Source organism: Stegostoma tigrinum, chromosome 8 (assembly GCF_030684315.1).
Source record: "Stegostoma tigrinum isolate sSteTig4 chromosome 8, sSteTig4.hap1, whole genome shotgun sequence".
NCBI classification, from domain to species: Eukaryota; Metazoa; Chordata; class Chondrichthyes; order Orectolobiformes; family Stegostomatidae; genus Stegostoma; species Stegostoma tigrinum.
In genome coordinates this window covers 79,731,977-79,755,356 of record NC_081361.1, presented here as the reverse complement: position 1 = coordinate 79,755,356, position 23,380 = coordinate 79,731,977, and the positions used below count along the sequence as shown (strand labels likewise).

The 23,380-nt window shown below is 41.7% G+C and overlaps 1 protein-coding gene across 12 annotated transcripts in view; it reads left to right on the top strand.

Annotated features, from left to right (window-relative positions):
- szt2 (SZT2 subunit of KICSTOR complex) overlaps window positions 1-23,380 on the top strand; it is a 238,193-nt gene that overhangs the window by 18,503 nt on the left and 196,310 nt on the right. For all 12 annotated transcript variants that reach the window (XM_048538804.2, XM_048538813.2, XM_048538805.2 and 9 more), the window contains exons 12-20: window positions 1,236-1,381; window positions 1,645-1,797; window positions 2,114-2,228; window positions 12,102-12,307; window positions 14,261-14,497; window positions 16,116-16,194; window positions 16,553-16,647; window positions 18,358-18,526; window positions 19,635-19,749. In XM_048538804.2, coding sequence (XP_048394761.2) covers window positions 1,236-1,381; window positions 1,645-1,797; window positions 2,114-2,228; window positions 12,102-12,307; window positions 14,261-14,497; window positions 16,116-16,194; window positions 16,553-16,647; window positions 18,358-18,526; window positions 19,635-19,749 — 1,315 coding nt within the window. The remainder of the gene's footprint in view (window positions 1-1,235; window positions 1,382-1,644; window positions 1,798-2,113; window positions 2,229-12,101; window positions 12,308-14,260; window positions 14,498-16,115; window positions 16,195-16,552; window positions 16,648-18,357; window positions 18,527-19,634; window positions 19,750-23,380) is intronic.

The window sequence follows — 23,380 nt, the reverse complement described above, 5'->3', positions numbered from 1 at the left end:
GATAGAAGATGGATAGTCGAGAAGATAGGTGGAGAGGAGACAGACAGGTCAAAGAGGCAGGGATGAAGCCAGTAAAGGTGAGTGTAGGTGGGGAGGTAGGGAGGAGGTAGGCCAGTCCAGGGAGGACGGACAGATCGAGGGGGCACTATGAGGTTAGTAGGTAGGAGATGGGGGTGGGGCTTGAGGTTGGAGGAAGGACAGGTTGGGGAGGCAGGGATGAGCTGGGCTGGTTTTGGGATGCGGTCATGGGAGGGGAGATTTTGAAGCTTGTGAAGTCCACATTCATGCTATTGGGCTGCAGGGTTCCCAAGCGGAATATGAGTTGCTGTTCCTGCAACCTTTGGATAGCATCGTTGTGGCATTGTAGGAGGCCCAAGATGGACATGCTGTCTGAGGAGTGGGAGGGGGAGTTGAAATGGTTCGTGACTGGGAGGCGCGGTTGTTCGGTGCAAGCCAAGCATAGGTGTTCTGCAAAGTGGTTCCCAATATCTGGTGCCCTGACCAATGGAGTCAAGCATGCTGTATGCCTTTTTTACTACATTTTCCACTTGTGTTGCCACTTACATTGAGCTGTGGACTTGGACCCCAAGATTGCTTTACATATCAATGTTCCTAAAGATCTCTGGCCATTTACAGTGTAGTAACATAGTTATAGTACAATACCTTATGGAAAAGTGGTGTAGAACCTAACATTGATCTAAATTGCAAGATACTGAGCCAACAACTTAAAATCATACAAAACAAATTTAGGTTTGAAAATCATTAGAAGCACAGCAATCAATAAATGAGATGATATTCCAATTAAAGGAATGGGGCAAAAAGGTCTAGAATAATTGAAGGACCAATTTAAGTCCCTATGGCAGGGACTGTAGGAGTGCTGTGGGTGGGAAAACTAAGATGAAGCACAACAAAGAACGAATACATCATGGTAAGAAGTCATTTTGCTCTTTTGAAATTATCCAGTTATCTAAAATAAGTTTATTTCTCCAATATGAATGAGAGAAGGATTTATTTTGGGAAAGGGATTTTATGTGGTGAGAAAGCTCTTTTCTCCTATCATGCTATTTCGTATCACTACAGCTAAAGTGCCATTTTTCTGGAGTAATTAGCTACTCTAAAGCATGTATTTTGTAGTGTTTATGTAATATCAGATTGCTAAAGTTCAATTTGTGTTGTTTAATTATGAATGTCTTGATTGTATAGAAGTTTGTAAACATTGATTGTGGCTTCCTTAGGTGTTGTCACTGCAACATAGTGGCTCTAAGGACTCCAGCCAATCCCAGTTTTCCTCTTACTGGAAGCCTATCTTGTCTATGGATGCCAGCTTCTGGCAGCGGTGGCTTCATATGCATCGCATTGGCATACTACTAGAACACGATATGTAAGTTGGTGTTGTCTCACCTGGTTTCATTTAGTCAATGTATACTCACCCTCAGATTTTCAAGAGATGGGAAGCAATGTTTTTCCTATCTTGAACTGTTAATATCATGATCTTATTCCAAAGAGTTTAATTCTTAGCAACAAAAAGAAAAAACCCAACATAAGGAAAATATGCTTTTAAATCTGTGTATGCCCCAGTCATAGTTCAACATTACGACTTATGCTCTGCCTTGTTTTAAATCTGATTTTTCCTGTTCCCTTTAGCCCAGTGCCAAAGCATATCCACACACCAGGAAGTAATGGCCGCTACAGTACCATCCAGTGTCGAATCTCTCTCTCTGCATTAACATCCCTCCTGCGGGATTGGAGCAGCTTTGTGCTGGTAGAAGGATACTCCTACGTCAAGCTTCATTACAAGTAAACATTCATTTTCTTTAATACTTTTTCAGTTATACAATTTGGTGAAGCTAAAATACTTGGTTTCTCAGAGTTCCTGAGGATAGTGTAATGTGTATTGTTCAGGACTAGCCAAAAATAATAGCATTTTACTAAGACTGGTCAATTGCTTTAGAGCAGTTTAAAGGAGTTGTGTCTCACTAGAATAATACATTGAATTCATTCTGTGCTGTGAATAGTAGATGAGTGTTAATTTTTTTTTGGCTGTCTTGTATTTTCAGCGTATTTCATAATTTTAAAATGTTTCTGATCGAAGTAATGTTTGTTTAATCTATAGTGGAACAGATCAGCCTCCTTCTTCCTTTTATCTTGTCCGCGTTATTTCCAAAGCTCCATGCATGGTCCTTCGTCTGGGTTTTCCTATTGGAATGCAAGCTCAAGCTAGAAATAAGGTATGATTTGAGAGCATGGAGTTGTGCAGTGAAGCAGAGGACTGTCAGATGTAGAAATGGTAGTCTTAGTATTGGAACAGCATTTGCCTCATATTTGGGTATTTACTTTTTTAAACAAGCTCACAGAAATCACTTTCGATTTTTTTTGTTGTATCTGTGATCCGCCCCTCCCTATATCTGCGTACTTGTGATCATGCCTTCAGTTGCCCAGGGCCAAACTCTCTTTACACTATTGTCTTTGATTGTAATCCTTGAAATTTACCTCTTCATTCAAACTTTTGGTTAGCTATACCTACACCAATGTCTATTAAAGTAACTGCATCAAATTTTCTTCCTCGGCCCTCTGTGAAATGCTTGAGGACCTATTGATACATTGATGTTGGTATAGCATTGGCATTTTTTTTTCATGCAGGAGCCAAAGATTGTAGATTTGACAAAAGAGTGCCTTAGACCCAAATAAGAAATTGTGTAAAAACATTGGAGATTTCTTAATTTTACAAGACTTGGAAAAATATTTTTGGCTCTCTGATTATTTTATTTCCTTGTTTATGCTGTCTCTTTCACCTTGTTGTTTGGTTTCAAAACATATTTGTTAATAAAATAATTTAACTACTGCTACACTTGTTACAGTTGTTCAGATACAATTGTATCTTTTGCCACAAAGGCCAAGCAGCATCTCAGGAGCACAAAACATCAGCTTTTGTGCTCCTGAGATACTGCTTGGCCTGCTGTGTTCACCCAACTTCACACTTTATTATCTTGGTTGTAGCTTGTAACCATTTTGTGAGATGATATTTACTTCTTTTAAAAATAACAAGCGGTGATGTTTCCCCCGAAAATATATTTAAGCTTTGGAAATAATCCAGAAGTTAATTAGCACAGTTGTGCAATCTTTTAGAAGTGCAGGGCAAATTGATGAGGGTAATTTTCTTGAACATTTGAAAGTGAAATATTTTAGCATTTAATAATAAGACAGGTAATAATGATACAGTTTGTAAAATGTTAATGTTGGCTAGCATTTGAATGTTGTAGTTCCTTTGTTTGTTCAGGCTTCACAAGCTGGCCAACATTTATTACCCATCCCTAACTGCTCTGGTCAGGGTAGTAGTGAGCTGTTACTTGAATAGTTACATTGCATTTGGCGTGGATGCACCCACAATGCTATTTGGAAAGAAGTTCCAGGAATATGACCTAGTGACACTGAAGGAATGGTGATATATATCCACATCGGGATGGTGAGTGGCTTTGAGGGAACCCTGCAAGCTGTGGTGTTCCCATATATCTGTTGGCTTTGTCCTTGTAGATGGTAGTTGTCAGTGGTTGAGAACTTGCAGTTTCTGCAGAGCAGTCGTTGGCTAATTGGATCATAAATTGGCTGAGTGGCAGGAAGTAGAGGGCAATGGTTGAGGGGTATTTTTGTGACTGAAAGCCTCTGTCTTACAGGGATAAGTGTCGGGCTCTTGCTGTTTGTGGTGCATATAAATGATTTAGACTTGAATATAGGAGGATTGATCATTAAGTTTGCAAAGGGTACAAAAATTGCTAGTGTAGCAGGCAGTAAGCAAGATATCTTGGACTATTGAAGGATATAGGTAGACTAGTAGGTGAATCAGTAGAAAATGGAATTTGATCTGAATAAGTGTGAAGTGATGCACCGGGTAGGACAAATGAGTGATGTGAAGGTGCATAGAATACAAGTTAATAAAGTGTGAAGCTGGATGAACACAGCAGGCTAAGCAGCATCTCAGGAGCACAAAAGAAACGTCAGTTTTTGTGCTCCTGAGATGCTGCTTGGCCTGCTGTGTTCATCCAGCTTCACACTTTATTATCTTGGATTCTCCAGCATCTGCAGTTCCCATTATCACTGATACATAGAATACTTGTGGATTGGAAAGCAGGACATTAGGATTTGGTGCGTGTAAACTGTTGATGTTTGTAACATGCGATAGGGACAGTAGAGCATTGTCCCTTTAAAAGATGATGTGCTTTTTCTATGCTGAAAGATTCAGAAAGGATGTCTGGGGGATTTGCAGACAAACAAGGCCTCTGAATTGTGACATTCGTATCAAAAGGCTGTGCAGATTTCTGCTATAATGTGTGTTTTGTTAATGTAAATTGGCTGTAATGCAATTGATGAATAGTGGATGCTGTTTGAGTAATGTGAATTTTCTGCTGTAAAGGTATAGTGATTTTCCGAAGCAATTTCCCTATAACATGATTTTCTATAATGTGAGATCACACAAGAATTCAACTATCACATTTTTGGACAAATATCTGTACTGTCAACAGGCAAAGCAGCATTTTTACCAAGACAGCAGGTTTTTGAATTTAGCCAATTAATTTAAACCAGGCCCTTAGATACCAATAACCAATTAAATTTAAACTTTTTTGTGTATTTTGATAATACAGGATCAATCATATTGTTAGAAATTGGTATGTCATCAAGGGTATAAAAGATCATGGGCATTTAGAAAATTGGGGGAGAACCAGCTGTCATCTGCCAAGAGAACAGGCCTCAGCTCTTAAAGAAGGAGAATTCTGTGAGACCCAGTGAGTCTAAGTCTTTAGAGTAAGCTCCATCTAAATTATAAGTACTTAGGGCAGAAATAGTTAATGTTCCTGACAAAAGAATTCAACAGAGAAGGTGAACGTTCTGGAAGACGAAACCTGGCTGTAATTTTGAAAGGCTAAATTCTAATTTTTTTTTTTGTTTTATTTTGTGCAAGTGGGCCCTGTAATTATCGGAACAGCATACTCTTATAATCTTGTTTTATTCAGGAATTGTTAGTAGTTAGAAGGGGTTTATTTGGTTTGTTGATAGTTTAGTTAGTTTGTTCATTGCTGGAGTTAGAGAAATAAATTGTTACTTGTTGATTATAAAGAGTGTCATGAGTTTATTTTTACTTAACCACTCCTTTATTACAGATTGGGGGCTCTTTTAACAGATTATAGGGCGTGGCACACCTCCGGGCATTTCAGTTTTAGATCAGAGGAGAGTCGATCTCCACTTTGTAACACAGTGCAAGGGAATACATGATGAATGGTAGGATCCTGGGAAGCACTAAGGATCGATGGACTTCATTGTGCACATGACTACTGGTCCTTTTGAGGTAGCAGGGCAGGTAGTTAAAGTTAAGAAGGTATATGGGATAATAAAATGTGAGGCTGGATGAATACAGCAGGCCAAGCAGCATCTCAGGAGCACAAAAGCTTTTGTGCTCCTGAGATGCTGCTGGGCCTGCTGTGTTCATCCAGCCTCACATTTTATTATCTTGGATTCTCCAGCATCTGCAGTTCCCATTATCTCTGAAGGTATATCGGATACTTGTGTTTATTAGCTAAGGCATTGAATTTAAGAGCATGGAGTTTACATTGGAACTATATAAAATGTTGATTTGGACATAGCTAGAATATTGTGCTGAGCTCTGGAATCTGAGGTAGGAGGGATGTGATAGCAATGGAGGCGGTGCAGAGGAGATTTACCATGTTTTTGACCAGTGCAGACCCAGTGGGCTAAAGGATCTATTTCGTGTTGTAGACCACACACTGTATGACGTTGTAGATGGTACTCTACTGAGCATTGTTGGTGGACTCAGTGAACATTTGTGAATGTGGTGCCAATCATGCGACTGCTTTGTACTGGATGTTGTCAAGCTTCTTGTGTTGGAGCTGCATACATCTATGCAAGTAGAGAATATTCCACCGCACTCCTGACTTATCCCTTCTAGATGGTTAACAAGCTTTTTGGGAGCCAGGAGGCAAGTTACTTGCTGCAGGATTCCTAAGCCTCTGACCTGCTTTTGTTGCCATTGTTTTCTGGCTAGTCCAGTTCAGTTTCTGGTTGGTATTAACCCTCAATGTTTATAGTGAGGAATTCAGGAATGGTGAGGCCATTAAATGTCAAGCGACATAGGTTAAGTTCTGTTTTGTAAGAAGGTCATTGCCTGGTACGTGTCACATGAACATTGCATGCACATTGTTATCCAAGCTGAGTCTTTGTTGCATTTGGCCATGGATTGTTTCAGTACCTGAGGGGTCAGGAATAATGCTGAACATCATCAGCAAATATCTCCACTTCTGCCCCTATGATAGAGGGATGGCTATTGATGAAGCCATCAGTCATGGTTGGGATTTGGATATTACCTTGGAACTCATGCAGTGATGTCTGTAGGATAAATTGAACAGGAGATGCTGTGGAAAGTAGGAGAGGCAGCTTTGAGAAATTAACAACGATATGGCAACAATTAGGATCCCTGTTCTGAAGATGATAGAGCAGATATAGCACAAGTAAGTATTGCATCATTTATGACAATAATTAAAGTTTGAAGATGTGGATATTAAACTTTAAAAGTATGTAGTATATTGGGTTGGATGTTATGTACAATCGTTGCTGTCTTCTGGGTTGGAATTCCATAGTCTGTTGAATGATATGGTAATTTTGCAGTTGGAGTTTTAAAAAAGATACCTCACCTCCTCTCCTCCCTAAATATAAATGGCTTACATGCTTATTAATTATAAATGCAGCTACTGGGTATGTGTGTGATTTGTCTAATGAGCTGCTTCATGGACTAAGCTTGATTGATACCCCATTCATCACGTTCGGCTCTTTTCACCGTTAATGGATGACGGCAGCAGTGTGTACATAGAACATAGAACAGTACAGCACAGTTCAGGCACTTCGGCCCACGATGTTGTGCCGATCCACTATCCTACTCTAAGATTAAACTACCCTGTATACCCTACATTTTCCTATCATCGATGTGCCTATCCAAGAGTTGCTTGAATATCCCTAATGTATCTGACTCCACTACCACTGCAGGCAGCACATTCACAACACTCTCTGTGTGAAGAACCTACCTCTGACATCTTCCCTACACCTTCCTCCAATCACCTTAAAATTATGCCCCCTTATAACAGCCATTTCCACCCTGGGACAAGGTCTCCGGCTATCCACTGTATCTATGCCTCTCGTCTTGTACACCTCTATCAAGTCACATTTCATCCTTTGGTCCAATGAGAAAAGCCCTAGCTCCCTCCACCTTTCCTCACTAGACCTGCCCTCCAGTCCAGGCAGCATCCTGGTACTACAAGATGCAGTAGCTTACGAAATCTCTTCCAGCAGCACCTTCCAAGCCATGAAGTTTACTGCCTGGAATGACCGGGGCACTCATCGAATAGCAACGCCACGAGATTCATGTTTCTGTTCAAGCCACACCCGTCCTGTCTTGTAATTATAAGCTGTTCCTTAATGGCCATGGGGTCAAAACCCTGGAATTCATTCCCAGTAGAACTGGGGGTCAAAAAGCATAACACCGCCATCTCCAGAGGAATTAGTGAGGTACAATGAATCCTAGCCAGCCATGAATAATATTTTTTCAAAAAACTCATAAACTCATTAGTTGCTTAAATTTCTCTCCATGACTGCTAACAGACCCTGGTTCATTGATTTGTGATACATGCACCGATGAAGGAACTGTTCCATGATTAGCCCTCTTCAAATTCAAAGGCCCATAATTTCAAACAGTATAGCCAACAAATAAGTAACAGATGCAAATAGACCTGAAAGCCACATTTTTGACGTGTGCAATGTTAGCAGACCTGTAGTCAAATGAGTGATATGGCAACAGAGAGAATATTGGAGGAATTTTGCAGGCCTGGCAGCGTTTGTGGAGAGAGGAACAGTGTTTTTCAGAGTTAATTTTTCGAGTATGGTATGACGACTTCAGAACAGAAACTGAACTTTTCTCCACAGGTCGTGCTGGACCTGCTGAATTTCTCTAGCATGCTCTGTATTTGTTTTAGATTTCCAGCAGCCGCACTGTTTTGCTCTGCAGATCAAAACCGCAAAACAGTCCATGTTCGGGAGATGATTCGTAAAATCTTAGAAACACGAAAGTCAGAGCCAACTTGGGGACAATTGAGAATAAAGATACAGGGTTGACCTTAGCAAAGGTGACTAGGAGGTAGGAAATAATTAAGACATACCTTCTGCTAATGGGTAGTTGTCACTAAATGAGATTTTATACACTGGAAGGGAAGCCATAATCAGGATGGAGACATTACCTTCTATTAATCTGTCCAATAAGGAATCAGTAGAATAAAGCTTCATTCCTTAATTAAGGGTTCAAAAAAAACCTGTGATTGAGTTTTGTCATCTTCACATGCCGTTCATTCTGAGCAATAGATTAAGTATATATATTTGGATTGAAAAAGAAACCATTCTCTTCAAAGATAATGGGAACTGTGACTGTATCAGCACCGCCTCGTGCTCCCAAGGGAGCTCGAACAGTTCATCCACTTCACCAACACCTTCCACCCCAACCTCAAGTTCACCTGGGCCATCTCCAAAACATCCCTCACCTTCCTGGACCTCTCTGTCTCTATCTCAAGCCCACCGACTCTCACAGCTACCTAGAATACTACACCTCCCACCCAGCCCCCTGCAAAAATTCCATCCCTTATTCCCAATTCCTTCACCTCTGCCACATCTGCTCCCAGGATGAGGCATTCCACTCCCGCACATCCCAGATGTCCGCGTTCTTCAAGGACTGCAACTTTCCCCCCGCAGTGGTCGAGAATTCCCTTGACCATGTCTCCTGCATTTCCTGCAACACATCTCTCTCACCCCACCCCTGCAATAACAGCCCTAAGAGAATCCCCCTCGTCCTCACATACCACCCCACCAACCTCCGAATACAACGCATCATCCTCCGACACTTCCGCCATCTACAATGTGACCCCACCACCCAAGACATTTTTCCATCCCCACCCTTGTCTGCCTTCTGGAGAGACCACTCTCTCCGTGACTCCCTTGTCCGCTCCACACTCCCCTCCAACCCCACCACTCCTGGCACCTTCCCCTGCAACTGCAGGAAGTGCTACACTTGCCTCCACACCACCTCCCTCACCCACATCTCAGGCCCCAAGATGACTTTCCATATTAAGCAGATGTTCACCTGTACATCTGCGAATGTACTATACTGTATCCACAGTACCCGGTGTGGCTTCCTCTACATTGGAGAAACCAAGCGGAGGCTTGGGGACCGCTTTGCAGAACACCTCCGCTCGTTTTGCAATAAACAACTGCACCTCCCAGTCGCGAACCATTTTAACTCCCCCTCCCATTCCTCAGACAACATGTCCGTCATGGGCCTCCTGCAGTACCACAATGACGCCACCTGAAGGTTGTAGGAACAGCAACTCATATTCCGCTTGGGAACCCTGCAGCCCAATGATATCAACGTGGACTTCACAAGCTTCAAAATCTCCCCCTCCCCCACTGTATCCCAAAACCTGCCGAGCTCGTCCCCTCCCCCCACTGCATCACAGAACTAGCCCAGCTCATCCCCTGCCCCCACTGCATCCCAAAACCAGCCCAGCTCGTCCCCGCCTCCCTAACCTGTTCTACCTCTCTCCTATCCCCTCCTCCCTCCTCCCACCTCAAGCCGCACCTCCATTTCCCACCTACCAACCTCATCCCGCCTCCATGACCTGTCTGTCCTCCGAGGACTGACCTATCCCCTCCCTACTTATACTCTTCTCTCCACCTATCTTCTCCTCTATCCATCTTCGGTCCACCTCCCCCTCTCTCCCTATTTATTCCAGAACCCTCACCCCATCCCCCACTCTGATGAAGGGTCTCGGCCCGAAACGTCGGCTTTTGTGCCCCTGAGATGCTGCTTGGCTTGCTGTGTTCATCCAGCTATACACTTTGTTATCTACCATTCTCTTCAAATAATGATTTGACTTTGAGCTGATTATGAATTAATGATGCACTGTAGATTTGATTTTTGATTTGATTTATTGTCAGATGTACCTAGGTACAGTGAAATTTTTTGCTTTGTGTGCAGTACAGGCAGATCATAGCATACAAAGTGCGTAAGGTAATAGCACTAATGATGATCGGTGAAGTTAAAATTAGTTGAGGATCGTCTGGAATTAGAATTAGCCTTTATTGTCACATACACTCAGTGGGAATAGTGAAATGTTTCTATGTCGCCACTTGCAGTGCCGTCTTAGATACAAAGATGCCTAGGCACAGCTTCTCTAGCTACAGGATCTTAGAAAGTAGAGCAATAAGATGTACAGCATTGCAGAAATTGAAGTTCAGAACCATGGTCTTCTAACTGTTACCACGTTGGCCCCTACTTGCCAGTCTGCATGAGCCCTTGGCTCCAGACCACACCAAGCTTGAACTTGAGGATCATGAGGGTGGCAAATTGCTTCAAACCACCACACTGGGCCCGGAGGATGCCAAGCTGGGAGGCTGAGGCATCACCATGCCACATAGGGAGGCTGCTGCACTAGGCCGGGAGTTTGCCTCACTACACTGGGAGGGCCACTGCAGGAGATTGCCACGCCATGCTGGGAGGCTGCTACGCCAGATTGGGAGGTTGCCAGTCACTGCAGGCTGGGAGTCATCAGAGGCTGAAACAGAAGAAGATTTAAAAAAAAACACTAAAAGGGGAAGAAAAGAAAAGGAATAATGGGCAGAGTGGATGACCTCTGGTTCAAGTATCCTATTCTGCTGCCATCTTGACATAGATTGCTGTACTGCTGAGGCTTGTGTGAAAAATTCAGGCCGCCATGGATTACTTGGGCTGAATGACATTTAGACTTGGGGAGACTTTTCAGTTTAGCCATTAAATATCCTAAAAAAGTGAAATTACATCTATTGCAGAGAATAAGGTGTTTAATTTATTGTGGGTATCTCCATCAAGTATCAGAAAAGTATAATGACTATAATGTAACTAGAGGAGATTCAAGGTGTAATATGCCTGTTCTCCACTTGTGTATTATAACAAAACTGATACTAATGTCAAGATTACAATTTTTGGCTGTTGTGTTAAAGGGAAGATATTACGTACGTTTGTTATCTTTCCAAGTTGCTAAATGTTCATGAGGTGGTGGGAAGTTACATTGTATTGTATATTCCATGCTAACCTGTGTTTCTCAAGTTTCAACTGGAGTACATTAACCGTAAGATACAAGAACAGAATTAGGCCATTGGGCACATTGATTCTGCTTCACGATTTCATTACCGTTTTTCTCTTTAACGTGCTGAACCCCATTTTCCTGCCTTAAACCTGTAACCCTTTTGGCCCCTTTACTAATCAGGGACCTATATTTTTCTGTAAGTCCGTAAGAACAATCACCTCATGGCCATAATTCTCGGTTTTGTTAGATTTAAATTTCCCCATCCGTTATGGTGGAGCTCAAAAACCCAGGTCCCCCAGAACATTACTTGCATTTCTGGATAATTGGTTCTCGTGACATTACCAGTAGTGCATCACCAATACTACCATCGACTCCCTTGTTAGTTAAGTATATAAAGTTATTAGGATAGTTGAATGGGGACTTGAGACTGTAATCAAATCAGCCATGATTTTATCGAATGGTGGTGCTAACTCGAAGGGCTTAATGATCCACGTCTGTTTGTAATTTGTATAGGTTAGTAGCAACCACATTTGAGAGTCTGTAACCTCCAATACTGATAGACTAACGGCTCCATAATGCCTTGAAGGAAGAACAAGGATGAAAGGGCATTAATAGTGAATGTGTGAGCAGACTTTTGATTGGTAAATATGTCAATGCAAGCACTAAAGCAACAAAGCTTCAAAAAACCATGGTAATTCATGTCAGACGAATTTTATTTTATTTATGTTAGATGTGAAACAGTTATTATATTTGTCAGTAAATTATATCATGATATAATTCCACCATTCTGAATTGCAAAATTCCAGTTTTGCTCTGCACAATCCAAATGAGAGTGACACCGTTCAGTATTCTGGATATTGATACAGTAATTGGTACAGTAATTGATCACTTTGTCATGCACCATGTGCTGAATATTCTATGTGGTTATATTGGCAGATTGTTGATGAACTGCGAGATCAGATACTTTCACTTCGCTTTCCCCAAAGAGTGCAAAGCAAAGAAGCAACGCCAAAAGTCAAGAGGAAACATCTGGGGAATGCCTCTCCTTCAAAGTCTCCTCCTCTTCCTGCCACACAGCTGGCACTTTCTGATCGACCCTGTGTTGTAATTCTGAAAAAACCATTGGAAAAGCTTCTCATTAGGTATTGATCAGGAAACAATGAATTGAGAAACGACTACTGTAGCGCAACAACCTTCCCAGTTCTGCAGCTGAGTCAGTGTAATTGAATTATGGTATGATCTAATCACCAAGTGCAATGTTGTTCACAAATGACTGTATCTAACTTGAATACCCATGTAAGAAATGCTGTTGTACTAGATCATGTATGAACACAATTGGCAGTGCTGTGTAACGTGATACTAGTACTACAAAGAGTCACACATTATCCAAAAAATCTTAGAAAAGGGGATAGGCACATGTGGGAGACACCCTTCTCTTTGAAAAATTGTGCATAGTTTTAAATCTGGGATCCTTTTATAGATGCTATTTGAATTTTTAAAATTAATTCATGGGATGTCAGCATTGCTCATCCCTTATTACCCTTGAATAGAGAGCCCTGCTAGGCCATTCACAAGGCAATAATGAACGAACCTATTCCTTGGGTCTGATGTCTCACACAGGCTAGACCAGGAACGAGGACAGATTCCTTCCGTAAAGGATATTTACGACAATTGCTAATTGTTACGTGGTTGGCTTTAGACTCACCTTTTACTTAAATTAGATATCACCATCTGCCATGATAGGATTCAAATCTAAGTTCCTGGAACATTAATAGCAAGCAACGAGAGAAATTGCTGGTGGAACTCAGCAGGTCTGGCAGCAGAGAAAGCAGCATCAATGTTTCAGGGCCCGGTGATCCTTCTTCAGAACTGGAAAGGCGTCTGGGGGGGGGAGTGGAAGCAAATGGTTGGTGGAACAGAGCCCAGAGAGAGTACACAGCAGTTTGGCAGAGAAAGAAATGGATAATGGTGACCTGGGGAGGAAGAAAAGCTGCAAATGAGGGCCTTTAGTGGGTGAAAATCGGTTGGCTGTGATGAAAACAGTTGATGTGATGACAAGGCCTGTATTGTAAAGTTTGGGTAGAGAGCATAGAAAGAGGTGCTCAGGCTTTAAAATGATTGAACTCAGTATTGAGTCCTGAAAGCTGCCTGTTTACTTACTGCTTCCTCACTATCCAAGACCCCAGACACAACTTGGTGCAGTGATTTACCAGCACTTCACATAATCTAGTCTATATTGACTGTTCACAATGTGGTTTTCTCTACACTGGGGAGATAAAACACAGACTGGATGACTGCTTGGTGAAACGTTGCAAAAGTGACCCTGAGCTTCCAGTTGTATGCCACTTCAGTACACCAGTCTGTTCCCTGCCCAAAAAACTGTCCTGGGCCTGCTGCAGTGCTGCAGCAATGCTGGAAGAATGGCTTCTCATTATCTGCTTGGGAACCCTGCTGCCTTCAGGACTCAATATCGAGTTCAATAATTATAGGGCCTAAGCACCACCTTCCATGCCCTTTACCCACCTCAACCCCAGGCCTTGTCATCACATCAGGTGTTTTCATGATAGCCTACCCATTATCACCCGCTAATGGCCCCCATTCTCAGCCTTTCTTTCTCCTCGGTTCATCATTATCCATTCCTTTGTTTGCCTAACTAACTGCTGTTCTCTTTTTGGATTCCTGTCACTTATTTCTCTTCCTCCTCTTCTCCTTACCCCCCCCCCCCCCATCCATTATATACCAACCTTACAATCCAGTCTGATGAAGGCTCATTGGATCCGAAACATTACCTTTGCTTTGTCTCGACAGATGCTGCCAGACCAGCTGAATTTCTTCAGCCTTTGTTTCCGATTTCCAACATCTGCAGTTCTTTGTTTCTGGGTCTCTGTAATATTAGTCTGGAATTCTCAGTGACTAACCCAATGACTTTTATCACTATACCACAGCCTCCCTTTAGCAATCATTAGCTTTTGGTGTTTGAAATTTTGGCTTCTGAAAATATGACATGATTGCTACAGTTGTTTATATCGAACAAGAAAAAGAATTTCTGGATATTGTCTTTTTTTAACATGTGCTATTTTATGTCTAATTCCAAGGTATGAGAAGCTTCCATCAGACTATCGAACTCCTTTTATCTTGAACTTAGACAACAGTGGACATCCAGCATCTATGTCAGGAGCTACGACAATGACAACTACTCGCACAGCTTCCTCCACACTTGCCTCCCTGTCTCGTTACTTTTATCATCAACGCTGGATATGGTCTGTGCAGCCAAGTTTGGGCCCATCAGTGCCCATCACTTCTGCAGCACAGATGCTTTCTATTCTCACTGAGTAAGAAATAATTATTGTTACTGTTTTGGTCTGTGGAGAAAATATTTTAAGAAAGCTTTGTTAAGTCTATCCAGTCTATTCCAAAAATTGATGATTTGATACTTGAAAAAATCTTTATGCCAAGCTTAAATTGCACAGCTTCAGTTAGTCATATCTATCATGTCTCTATCCTGAAATTACCGAAAATGCCTCTGTACAACCACTTAAGCCATCTTTGTTATGTCAAAAATTTGATGCATCTAGTTCTCTTTAATCTAAGTTTTTCAGACTGAGATTGGCTGATGTTTGGGTTCTGTAAGCAGATCTGTGAATTTCATGATGTAGATCTGGATTGCTGAAAGTGAGCATGTAATTTGGAAAGATCAATATTCAACGTTAGTTTGGAGGAGTTACACTCTAAAGACAAAACGTCATTTATCATGAAAAGTCACAATTTTTTTTTGTCTTTGATTGGGAGCTTTTTGATAGGACTGAAACTGTGCATTATTTCCTAACATGTACAAGTGACACTACACAAGAGAAGGAACAACAAGTCTGTATTTCATCTCCCCAGTGTAGAGGAGACCACGTTGTGAGCAACAAGTACCGTAGACTAGACTGAGTGAAGTTTAGGTAAATTGTTGGAGGAAGGTGTGCCAAGGACCCTGGCTAGTGAGGTGTTACTCAGTAGGATGTAGGGTGGAATCTGGGACATAGTTACACTCAAGGAATCATACCTTACCGACAATGTTAGGAAATTGCTTGAAAACTCTGTGGATTATCTTTCCCACTTTTGGCACAAGTTTGTAGATGAGGGTAATGAGAACATCACAGGGTTAACGGAGCAATATTCACTGCTGTCTCCGCTGATACCTAGGTCATGTCTGGCAGCTCACTTATTACTTTGTTTAGATTTTGTCATGGTGTGACAGAGCTGAGTGAATTGCTTGAATATTTCAGAATGCAGTGAAGAATCAACGACAGTGACATGATTCTGAAGTCACTTATATGCCAGATCAGTATAAGGATCCATTAAAGGATTTTAAAAAAACTTTACTTGTGGGACATAGACCTCACTGGCTGGGCCTGCATTTATTGCTCAACCCCATTTGCCCTTGAGAAGTGGTGGTGAACTGCCTTCATGAACCGCTACAGTACATGTGTTGTAGGTAGACCCCTAATACAGCAATGCTGAAGAAAGGACGATATATTTCAGAATCTTGAAGGTGAGTGGCTTTGAGGGGACCTTAATTGAGCTAAAAATTCGGAATTGTTAACATACATGAATCGCTAAACAACCATCATTAGTTCGGATTGTATGTACTTTGATACAATTTTACAATCGAACATTTTTTAAAAATTCTTTCACTGCCTATGATTTATAACAAACAGCAATGGTTACAATTGTTGTAGCTCTCGATTCCAGATTTTATTGAATTCTCATTTTGCCATCTGCTGCAATAGATTTTGAACCCACTTACCAAGGTTATTAGCCTGGATTATTAGACCAGTGCCATTGCCATCATGCAGCTGCCTCCCCATAATTTTCTTTTCAATATAATATGTCTGTTCACAACAATTGTAGTATAAATGTTTACAAGGACATTATTGCATCTGTTTTGTCTGTCTCAATGTTTAGAATTCGTTTGTCTGAAGGGTTCCGCTTTGCTGCCACTGGAGATGGCATTGTCACCATGGTGATTGAGTTACCTATGAAGGTAAGGATGGGGGGTGTTGCTGAGAGTATACTTTATGAAAGTTCATTGCTTGGGTATCTGAACATTCTGATTGAAAGTGATGTGCACACTATTAAGGAAACCAAACGTCTTGTTAGAATAAGAATCTGTGGTCCCTTCCATTTCTTCTTCCTCAGTTAAACTAACTGAATGGAGCCTATTAGATAAATCTGTAAGTCTTTAAGACTTCAGTACTGGTGAAGGAAATTGTTTTCCACGCTAATCATTTACATTGTGTGCATTGCACATTGAATGTCTTAATCTAGTTGATTCCATGTATTTGGGATTGGTAGATGTGTTTTGTTGGAGCTGTTTGTTAATGCACCTTATTTGGATGCAGGGCAATTCAAGATGTGATGCTGATAACGATGTGCTCCACACATGCCTAGTGCAGTACATCATCTTTCCACCTCATACTACATCTACCAAAGACAGGTAAACTTCTGATATATGAAACTGCTGTTTGGAAATTATCTGATATTATTACGTATGCGGATTATTCCTTTTATGGTGTGAATTAAGCAGATTGCAAAATGGTGACATTAAATTGCCATTGACATATTCAGATAGAAAAGTATCTAAATACATCTTGCATAATGCAGGTTTTAATTCTAGGTCTCTTAAAATACAACCTGGGGTTAGTTATATGATATAAGCAGAAGGATACTGGAGTGAATTTTATTATGAATGCATGATCTTTTTAAATCTCTGGTTGCTTCTGGCCAACTGTTATCTAGCTGAACTTTACTAGTAACTACCATTTGTTGTTGTCAGGCCGGTTATTATGCAACTTCATTAAATATGCTGTGCTGCTGAGTAGTTTTGGCAGGTAGCTGTTCTGACGACCACATAGCTAAAGAGATTGTCCACTGTAGCGTGAAGCCATGTAGATCTGAAGGTCACAATTTAATTTGCAATCTTTGCCGCACTGGCTATTTCTGCTGTTGCAGTAATTGAATTACTGCAATGTCCAGGCGAGCAGTGGATTAAGCTGAGTTGAGATGGCTCTGTACTTTAATAACCTTCCAGCACTTAGTGTTTATGTCCACATGAAAACTCACCATTTTGATTAAATATGTTAGGTCTGCTGGTATCTGTGGAACTGGATTATAGCAAGAGTTTCTTCAGAAGTGTGGAAAGCATATTAGCAACATAGAGCCATACATTACAGAAGAGGCCTTAGCCCCACTGTGTCTGTGCTGGCCTCTCTGTGCTAATCCCACTTTCTAGCACTTGGGCCATGATCTTGAACATTACGATGCTGCAAGTGTTCATCTGTGTACTACTTAAAGGTTATGAGGTTTCCCACCTCTACTACTCTCCTGGACAGTGCATTCCAAATTTTCATCATCCACTGGATGGAAACAAAAAATTTCCTTAAATCATCTTTTAAACCCCTTCCCTTTCACCTTAAAATTATGCCTCCTCGTTATTAACCATACAGTGGTTGTATCCTAATCCTATCCAACCTGTCCGTGTCCCTTATAATTCTCATAAGACCCAGAAGCATCAGCGGCGGCTGCATTGGTGAGGTGGGCCCAAAGCAGACTCATGCCAGCGGTAGACTCAATTTGGGCTGGTCAATACCCAGCAGCTTCGGTGGTGTCTGCAGTGGCAATGCTCGGAGCACTCTTAGTGTGAGGGTCACCAGGCCCAATAAGGACCATAAAGTTGAACAGTATTTCTTTTTTTTTTCATTTTTCAGCCTTTATATGCTATATTTTGGCTTCCTTTTCTATTTTATGATGGCACCAGGGCATGGCGACACCATACAACACTTTTCACTGTATTTTGTAATAAAGTACACATGACAATAACTAAACCAAATCAAAGCTGTACAGCTCAGTCAAGCTCCCTTTGAGCCTCCTCAGCTCTAAAGAAACAACCCAAGCCTATCCAGCCTCTCTCCACAGTAAAACTCTGCAACCCAGGAAACGTCCGAGTAAATCTCCGTTGTGTGTGGAGCGTGTAGGTGTGATATCTCTTTATCATCATGTTGTATTGACAATTGCGGCACTTTTTATCTGCTTTTTGGACTTTTTACAGATATTGAATATGGTCTTTTATATATTTTCAAGCTTGATCTGTTCAATATTTGCATGCAATATACGGGCAACTGTTGATTTGTATCCAATTTTCTCTTAGCTTCTCCACAGATGACGATAATGATACTGAAGTTGAGGCAATTGAACTTGACACAGAGTTAAATTTGGTGACTGAATGTTGGGTGGAGCCTCAGAGCGGTCATGTGGTTACCTCTGCTGACAGCCGCAAGTACTTGAATGGATTGTCCTACTTAGACATCCCAAAAGCAGTAAGTTATTTGGGAAATTACTCCAAATCAGTTAAGAGGATTTCTGCATTCAGAGTTTGATGATTTCTAAACAAAGAATGTCTCCACAATCAGTATGCGCTAGGTAAAATATGTGCGTTGTGTGGGATTCAGAAGCTGGTGGTGCTCACTGATTGGGATAATCTGTAATGCTGGCCAAATGAAAGAGGAGGCAATGCCTAGTGGTATTATTGCTGGATTGTTAATCCAGAGGCCCAGATAACATCATGGGGACCTGTGTTCGAATCCTGCCATGGTGGAATTTGAATTTTGGAATTAAGAATCTAATGATGACCATGAATCCACTGTCGATTGTTGGGGGGAAAAAAACCCCATCTGGTCCACTGATGTCCTTTAGGGAAGGAAACTGTGACATCCTTGCCTGGCCTGGCCTACATGTGATCCAGACCCACAGCAATGTGTGGTTGACTCTGAACTGTCCTCTGGGTAATTAGGGAGGGACAATAAATGCTGTCTAGCCAGTGATGCCCTCATGAATAAAGAAGAAGAAAACTCAATCAACAGGTTGGATTATTCTGCTGTTTACTGGAGGTTTGCGAATTCCATTGTGCTGATTTTACATTGTGCAGGGATTCAGCAGCCCTTGAGTGCAGTGAGTTATTATCTTGAGCGTAAAGTTTACTGCTGTCGTGCACAGAAGTGAATGACATACACAAGAGCCAAATACTCCTTGGAATGTTGTGTGTATTGTCTGCTGTCGACAGATAACCCGACAGCAAAGCGAAACTAAACACAGAGCAAAAAAGACTCTGATGTTTTGAAATTTGATGTACGTGGCCCTTCTCCTAAAGAAGTTATAGAAAAGCTTGACAATTTTAAATTGAAGTTTTAATTTTAGTTTTTATTTAAAAATGTCAACCACTTGCACAGTTATATCATCCGTTTGGGATTGCCAAACAAACCTTTCTCGAGACTAGCAGGATTTTGAAGTTTATAAAATTATACTTTAACATTGAATCTTCTGCAAATTTAATCCATCAGTTTCTTATTGAAGAGACCTTTTCATGTTGATTATGTTCTGCAAGGGCTGATGATGTGAAGTATTTTCATAAGTATAACTTTTTTTCAGATTTTTCCACAAGATTATGCATGTTTATCTTCCATGTTGACATTTGAACATCTGAGTCAACTCTGTCAGAATAAAGACTACATCTTGCCGTTATGGGGGTCAAGGAGCACAGAAGGTAGGGACTTGAAACAGGTGGAAGCTAGGACTAGAATTTTAGAGCCGAGGAGGTGTACAGAAGTTTGGACAGTGCTGACGTGTCTTTATTAAGTAGACAGCAAGTGTTAGCCTTTATGAATACTTGACTATGCACAACAAAACAACTCATTGAAATATTGAATCACTGTACCACCCAGCTACCTTAATAGTTACATAGAACATTACAGCACAGTACAGGCCCTTCGGCCCTCGATGTTGTGCCGACCTGTCGTACCGATCTGAAGCCCATCTAACCTACACTATTCCATGTACGTCCATATGCTTGTCCAATGACGACTTAAATGTACCTAAAGTTGCCGAATGTACTACCGTTGCAGGCAAAGCATTCCATTCCCTTACTACTTTCTGAGTAAAGAAACTACCTCTGACATCTGTCCTATATCTTTCACCCCTCAATTTAAAGCTATGCCCCCTCGTGCTCGCCATCACCATCCTAGGAAAAAGGCTCTCCCTATCCACCCTATCTAACCCTCTGATTATTTTATATGTTTCAATTAAGTCACCTCTCAACCTTCTTCTCTCCAATGAAAACAGCCTCAAGTCCCTCAGCCTTTCCTCGTAAGACCTTCCCTCCATACCAGGCAACATCCTAGTAAATCTCCCTCTGCACCCTTTCCAAAGCTTCCACATCCTTCTTATAATGCGGTGACCAGAACTGTATGCAATATAATGTAATTGATATTATTCCATACTGATGTTTCATTGCTGCCATTGTCCCTCATATGTGTTCAATTCTTACGTGTACCACCAAACAAATTTAAAATGTAGTGAAAGATGACCCCTCTAAAATCTAGGGTTATAAAGTTAGAACTGAGGCTGACTATTTGCAGTGGTATACGGCTGAGTTCAAAAGTTCATACCTTTGTCAAATTCTTCCATGGCCTTACCATTCTCTGTAACTGTAATCTCCTCTAAACCTTCGAATCTGTGAGATATTTATTTCTGACAATTTATTTTCATATGTGTACTTGATTTTAATTAATCTATTATTGGCGGCTATGGCTTCAGCTGCTGTGGCCCAAACTCGAATTCCATTCAGAAACTTCTCTACCTGTCTTACCTGCTTCAAGGCATTCCTTAAAACTACATTTTGGAAGAGTTTTGCCTCCATGTTTGGATATGTTATTTGGCTGAAGTCAAATTTTATTTGACAGTTGCTTTTTATAGCATCTAGAAATGTTTTATATTTAAGAGCACATTATAAATATAATTTGTTATATGACTGTCTGCCACCAGTGTTATGACTAATTGACCAGTTTCATGCAAAGCTGAAAGAACAACTTTTTATTTTTTTAAATGTGTGGAGTGTACCAGGGTGTGCTGGGATGTATGTGGCACTGGCTGGCCAGCATTTATTACCCATTCTTAGTTTCCTTTGAGAAGGTGTTCATGAGCTGCATTTTTGAACCACTACAGCCCATGTGCTCTCGGTTGACCCACAAAGCCATTGGGGAGGGTATTCCAGAATTTTGACCCAACAACAATAATGTAGTGGTGAATCTGAGTCAGGATGGTGAATGACTTAGAGGGAAACTTGCAGGTGATAGAGTTCCTGTCCCTGCTCCCCTTATCCTTCTAGGTGGAAGCCGTTGTGGTTTCACAAGGTGCTATCTAAGGATCTTTGAATTTCTGTAGTGCATCTTCTAGAAAGTACATACTGCTGCTACTGAGCATCGTTGGTGGAAGGAATGGATGCTTTTGGAGGTGGTACCAATTGAGTAGGCTGCCTTATATTGGATAGTGTCGAGCTTCTTGACTGTGGTTGGATTGTACCCATCCAGGCAAATGGGTAGTATTGCATCACACTCCTGACTTGTGCTATGAGGATGGTGGATAGGCTTTGCGGATCAGGAATGAGTTATTTGTCGCAGTATTTCAAACCTCCGATCTACTCTTGAGTCTACTGTATTTATGTGGTGAATCCAGTTGAGTTTCTGGCCAGTTGAAACCCCAAGGATGTTGACATTGGTGGATTCAGTATTGGTAACACTATTGAATGCCATGGGGCAGTGGTTAGATTGGAGATGGCCATTGCTTGGCAATTGTGTGGCACTTATGTTACTTACCACCATTTAGCCCAAACCTGTATTTTGTTCCAATCTTGTTACATTTGAATATGGACTGCTTCAATATCTGATGAATTGTGAATGGTGATGAATATTGCGCATTCATTGGCAAACGTACCCCCTTCTGACCTTTTGATGGAGGGTAGATCATTGACGAAGCTCCTGAAGATGGTTGGGCCGAGGACATTTAACCTGAGGAATTCCTAGAGATCTCCTGACCTCCAGTAACCACAACCATCTTCATTCGTGCCAGGTATGACTCCAACCAGAGGAGAGTTTGTCCCCTCATTCTTATTGATTCCAGCTTTGCTAGGGCTTTCTGATGCTACGCTTGAATGTAGCCTTGGTAGCAAGGGCTGTCACTCTTACCTCACCTCTGGAATTCAGCTCTTTTGTCCATGTTTGAACCAAGATTGTAATGACATCAGGAGCTGCGTGATCCTGGCGGAACATAAACTGGCTGTCACTGAGCAGGTCAATAAAAGCCAGAGTTGTAACTGTACTGGAAGACCTTGGCTAGGGAGGGACAAGTTCTCGAGTGTAAGTCTTCAGTACTATTGCCGGAATGTTGCCAAGGCCCATAATATCCAGTACCTCCAACTGTTTCTTGATATCATGTGTAGTGATTTGAATTGGCTGAAGATTGGTATCTGTAATGCTGGGACCACTGGAGGAGGATGAGATAGGTCATCCACTTGGCATTTCTGGCTGAAGATTGCTGTGCATAATTCAGCCTTGTCTTTTGCACTGATGTGCTGGGTTCTTCCATCATTGAGAATGGAGGTATTTTTGGAACCTCCTCCTCCAGTGAATTGTTTCTTTGTCCACCACCATTCACAACTGGCAGTGGTAGGATTGCAGAGCTTAGATCTGATCCGTTGGTCGTGTTATCGGTTAGCTCTGTCAATCTCTTGCTGCGTATGCAGTTTAGCATGCGAGTAATCCTGTTTGGCAGCTTCAGGAGATTGACAACTCATTTTTGATGGCAGGCTGAACTACACTCCATATAACCCAACGTTGATCCCCAGTTTGATGATAATGGTTCAGTGGGGTTATTCCGGGCCACATTGTGCTGGAGTACGATTCTGCTGTTGGTGGCCCATATTGCTCATTCTTGAGGTGCTAGATCTATTCAAAGTCTGACCCATTTAGCACAATGAAGGATATACTCATTGTGAAGCTGAGACTGTGCGGTAGTCACTCTTAACCGATATTGCAATGGACGGATGCATCTGCAGCCAGCGGATTGGTAGTCATGATGTCAAGTATGTTTTTCCTCCTTGTTGGTTCCTTCACCACTTATCTTCCTTCCGCTGCCTGAGTCCTGAGCCAGCTCACCAGTGACACCTGCGCGGCCACCCGTTCTCCACCACTTTGCCGCCATCTGTGTTTTACCCACCAATGTCGGAGTCGCCATTCGTTAGGCACCATCTCTTTGCCACTGTGCCCGCCTTGCTGATGCTGAGTCCCATGCTGAGCTCACACTCTCCCTCCAACCAGGAGTCCCTGGCTCCGCTGCTGCCA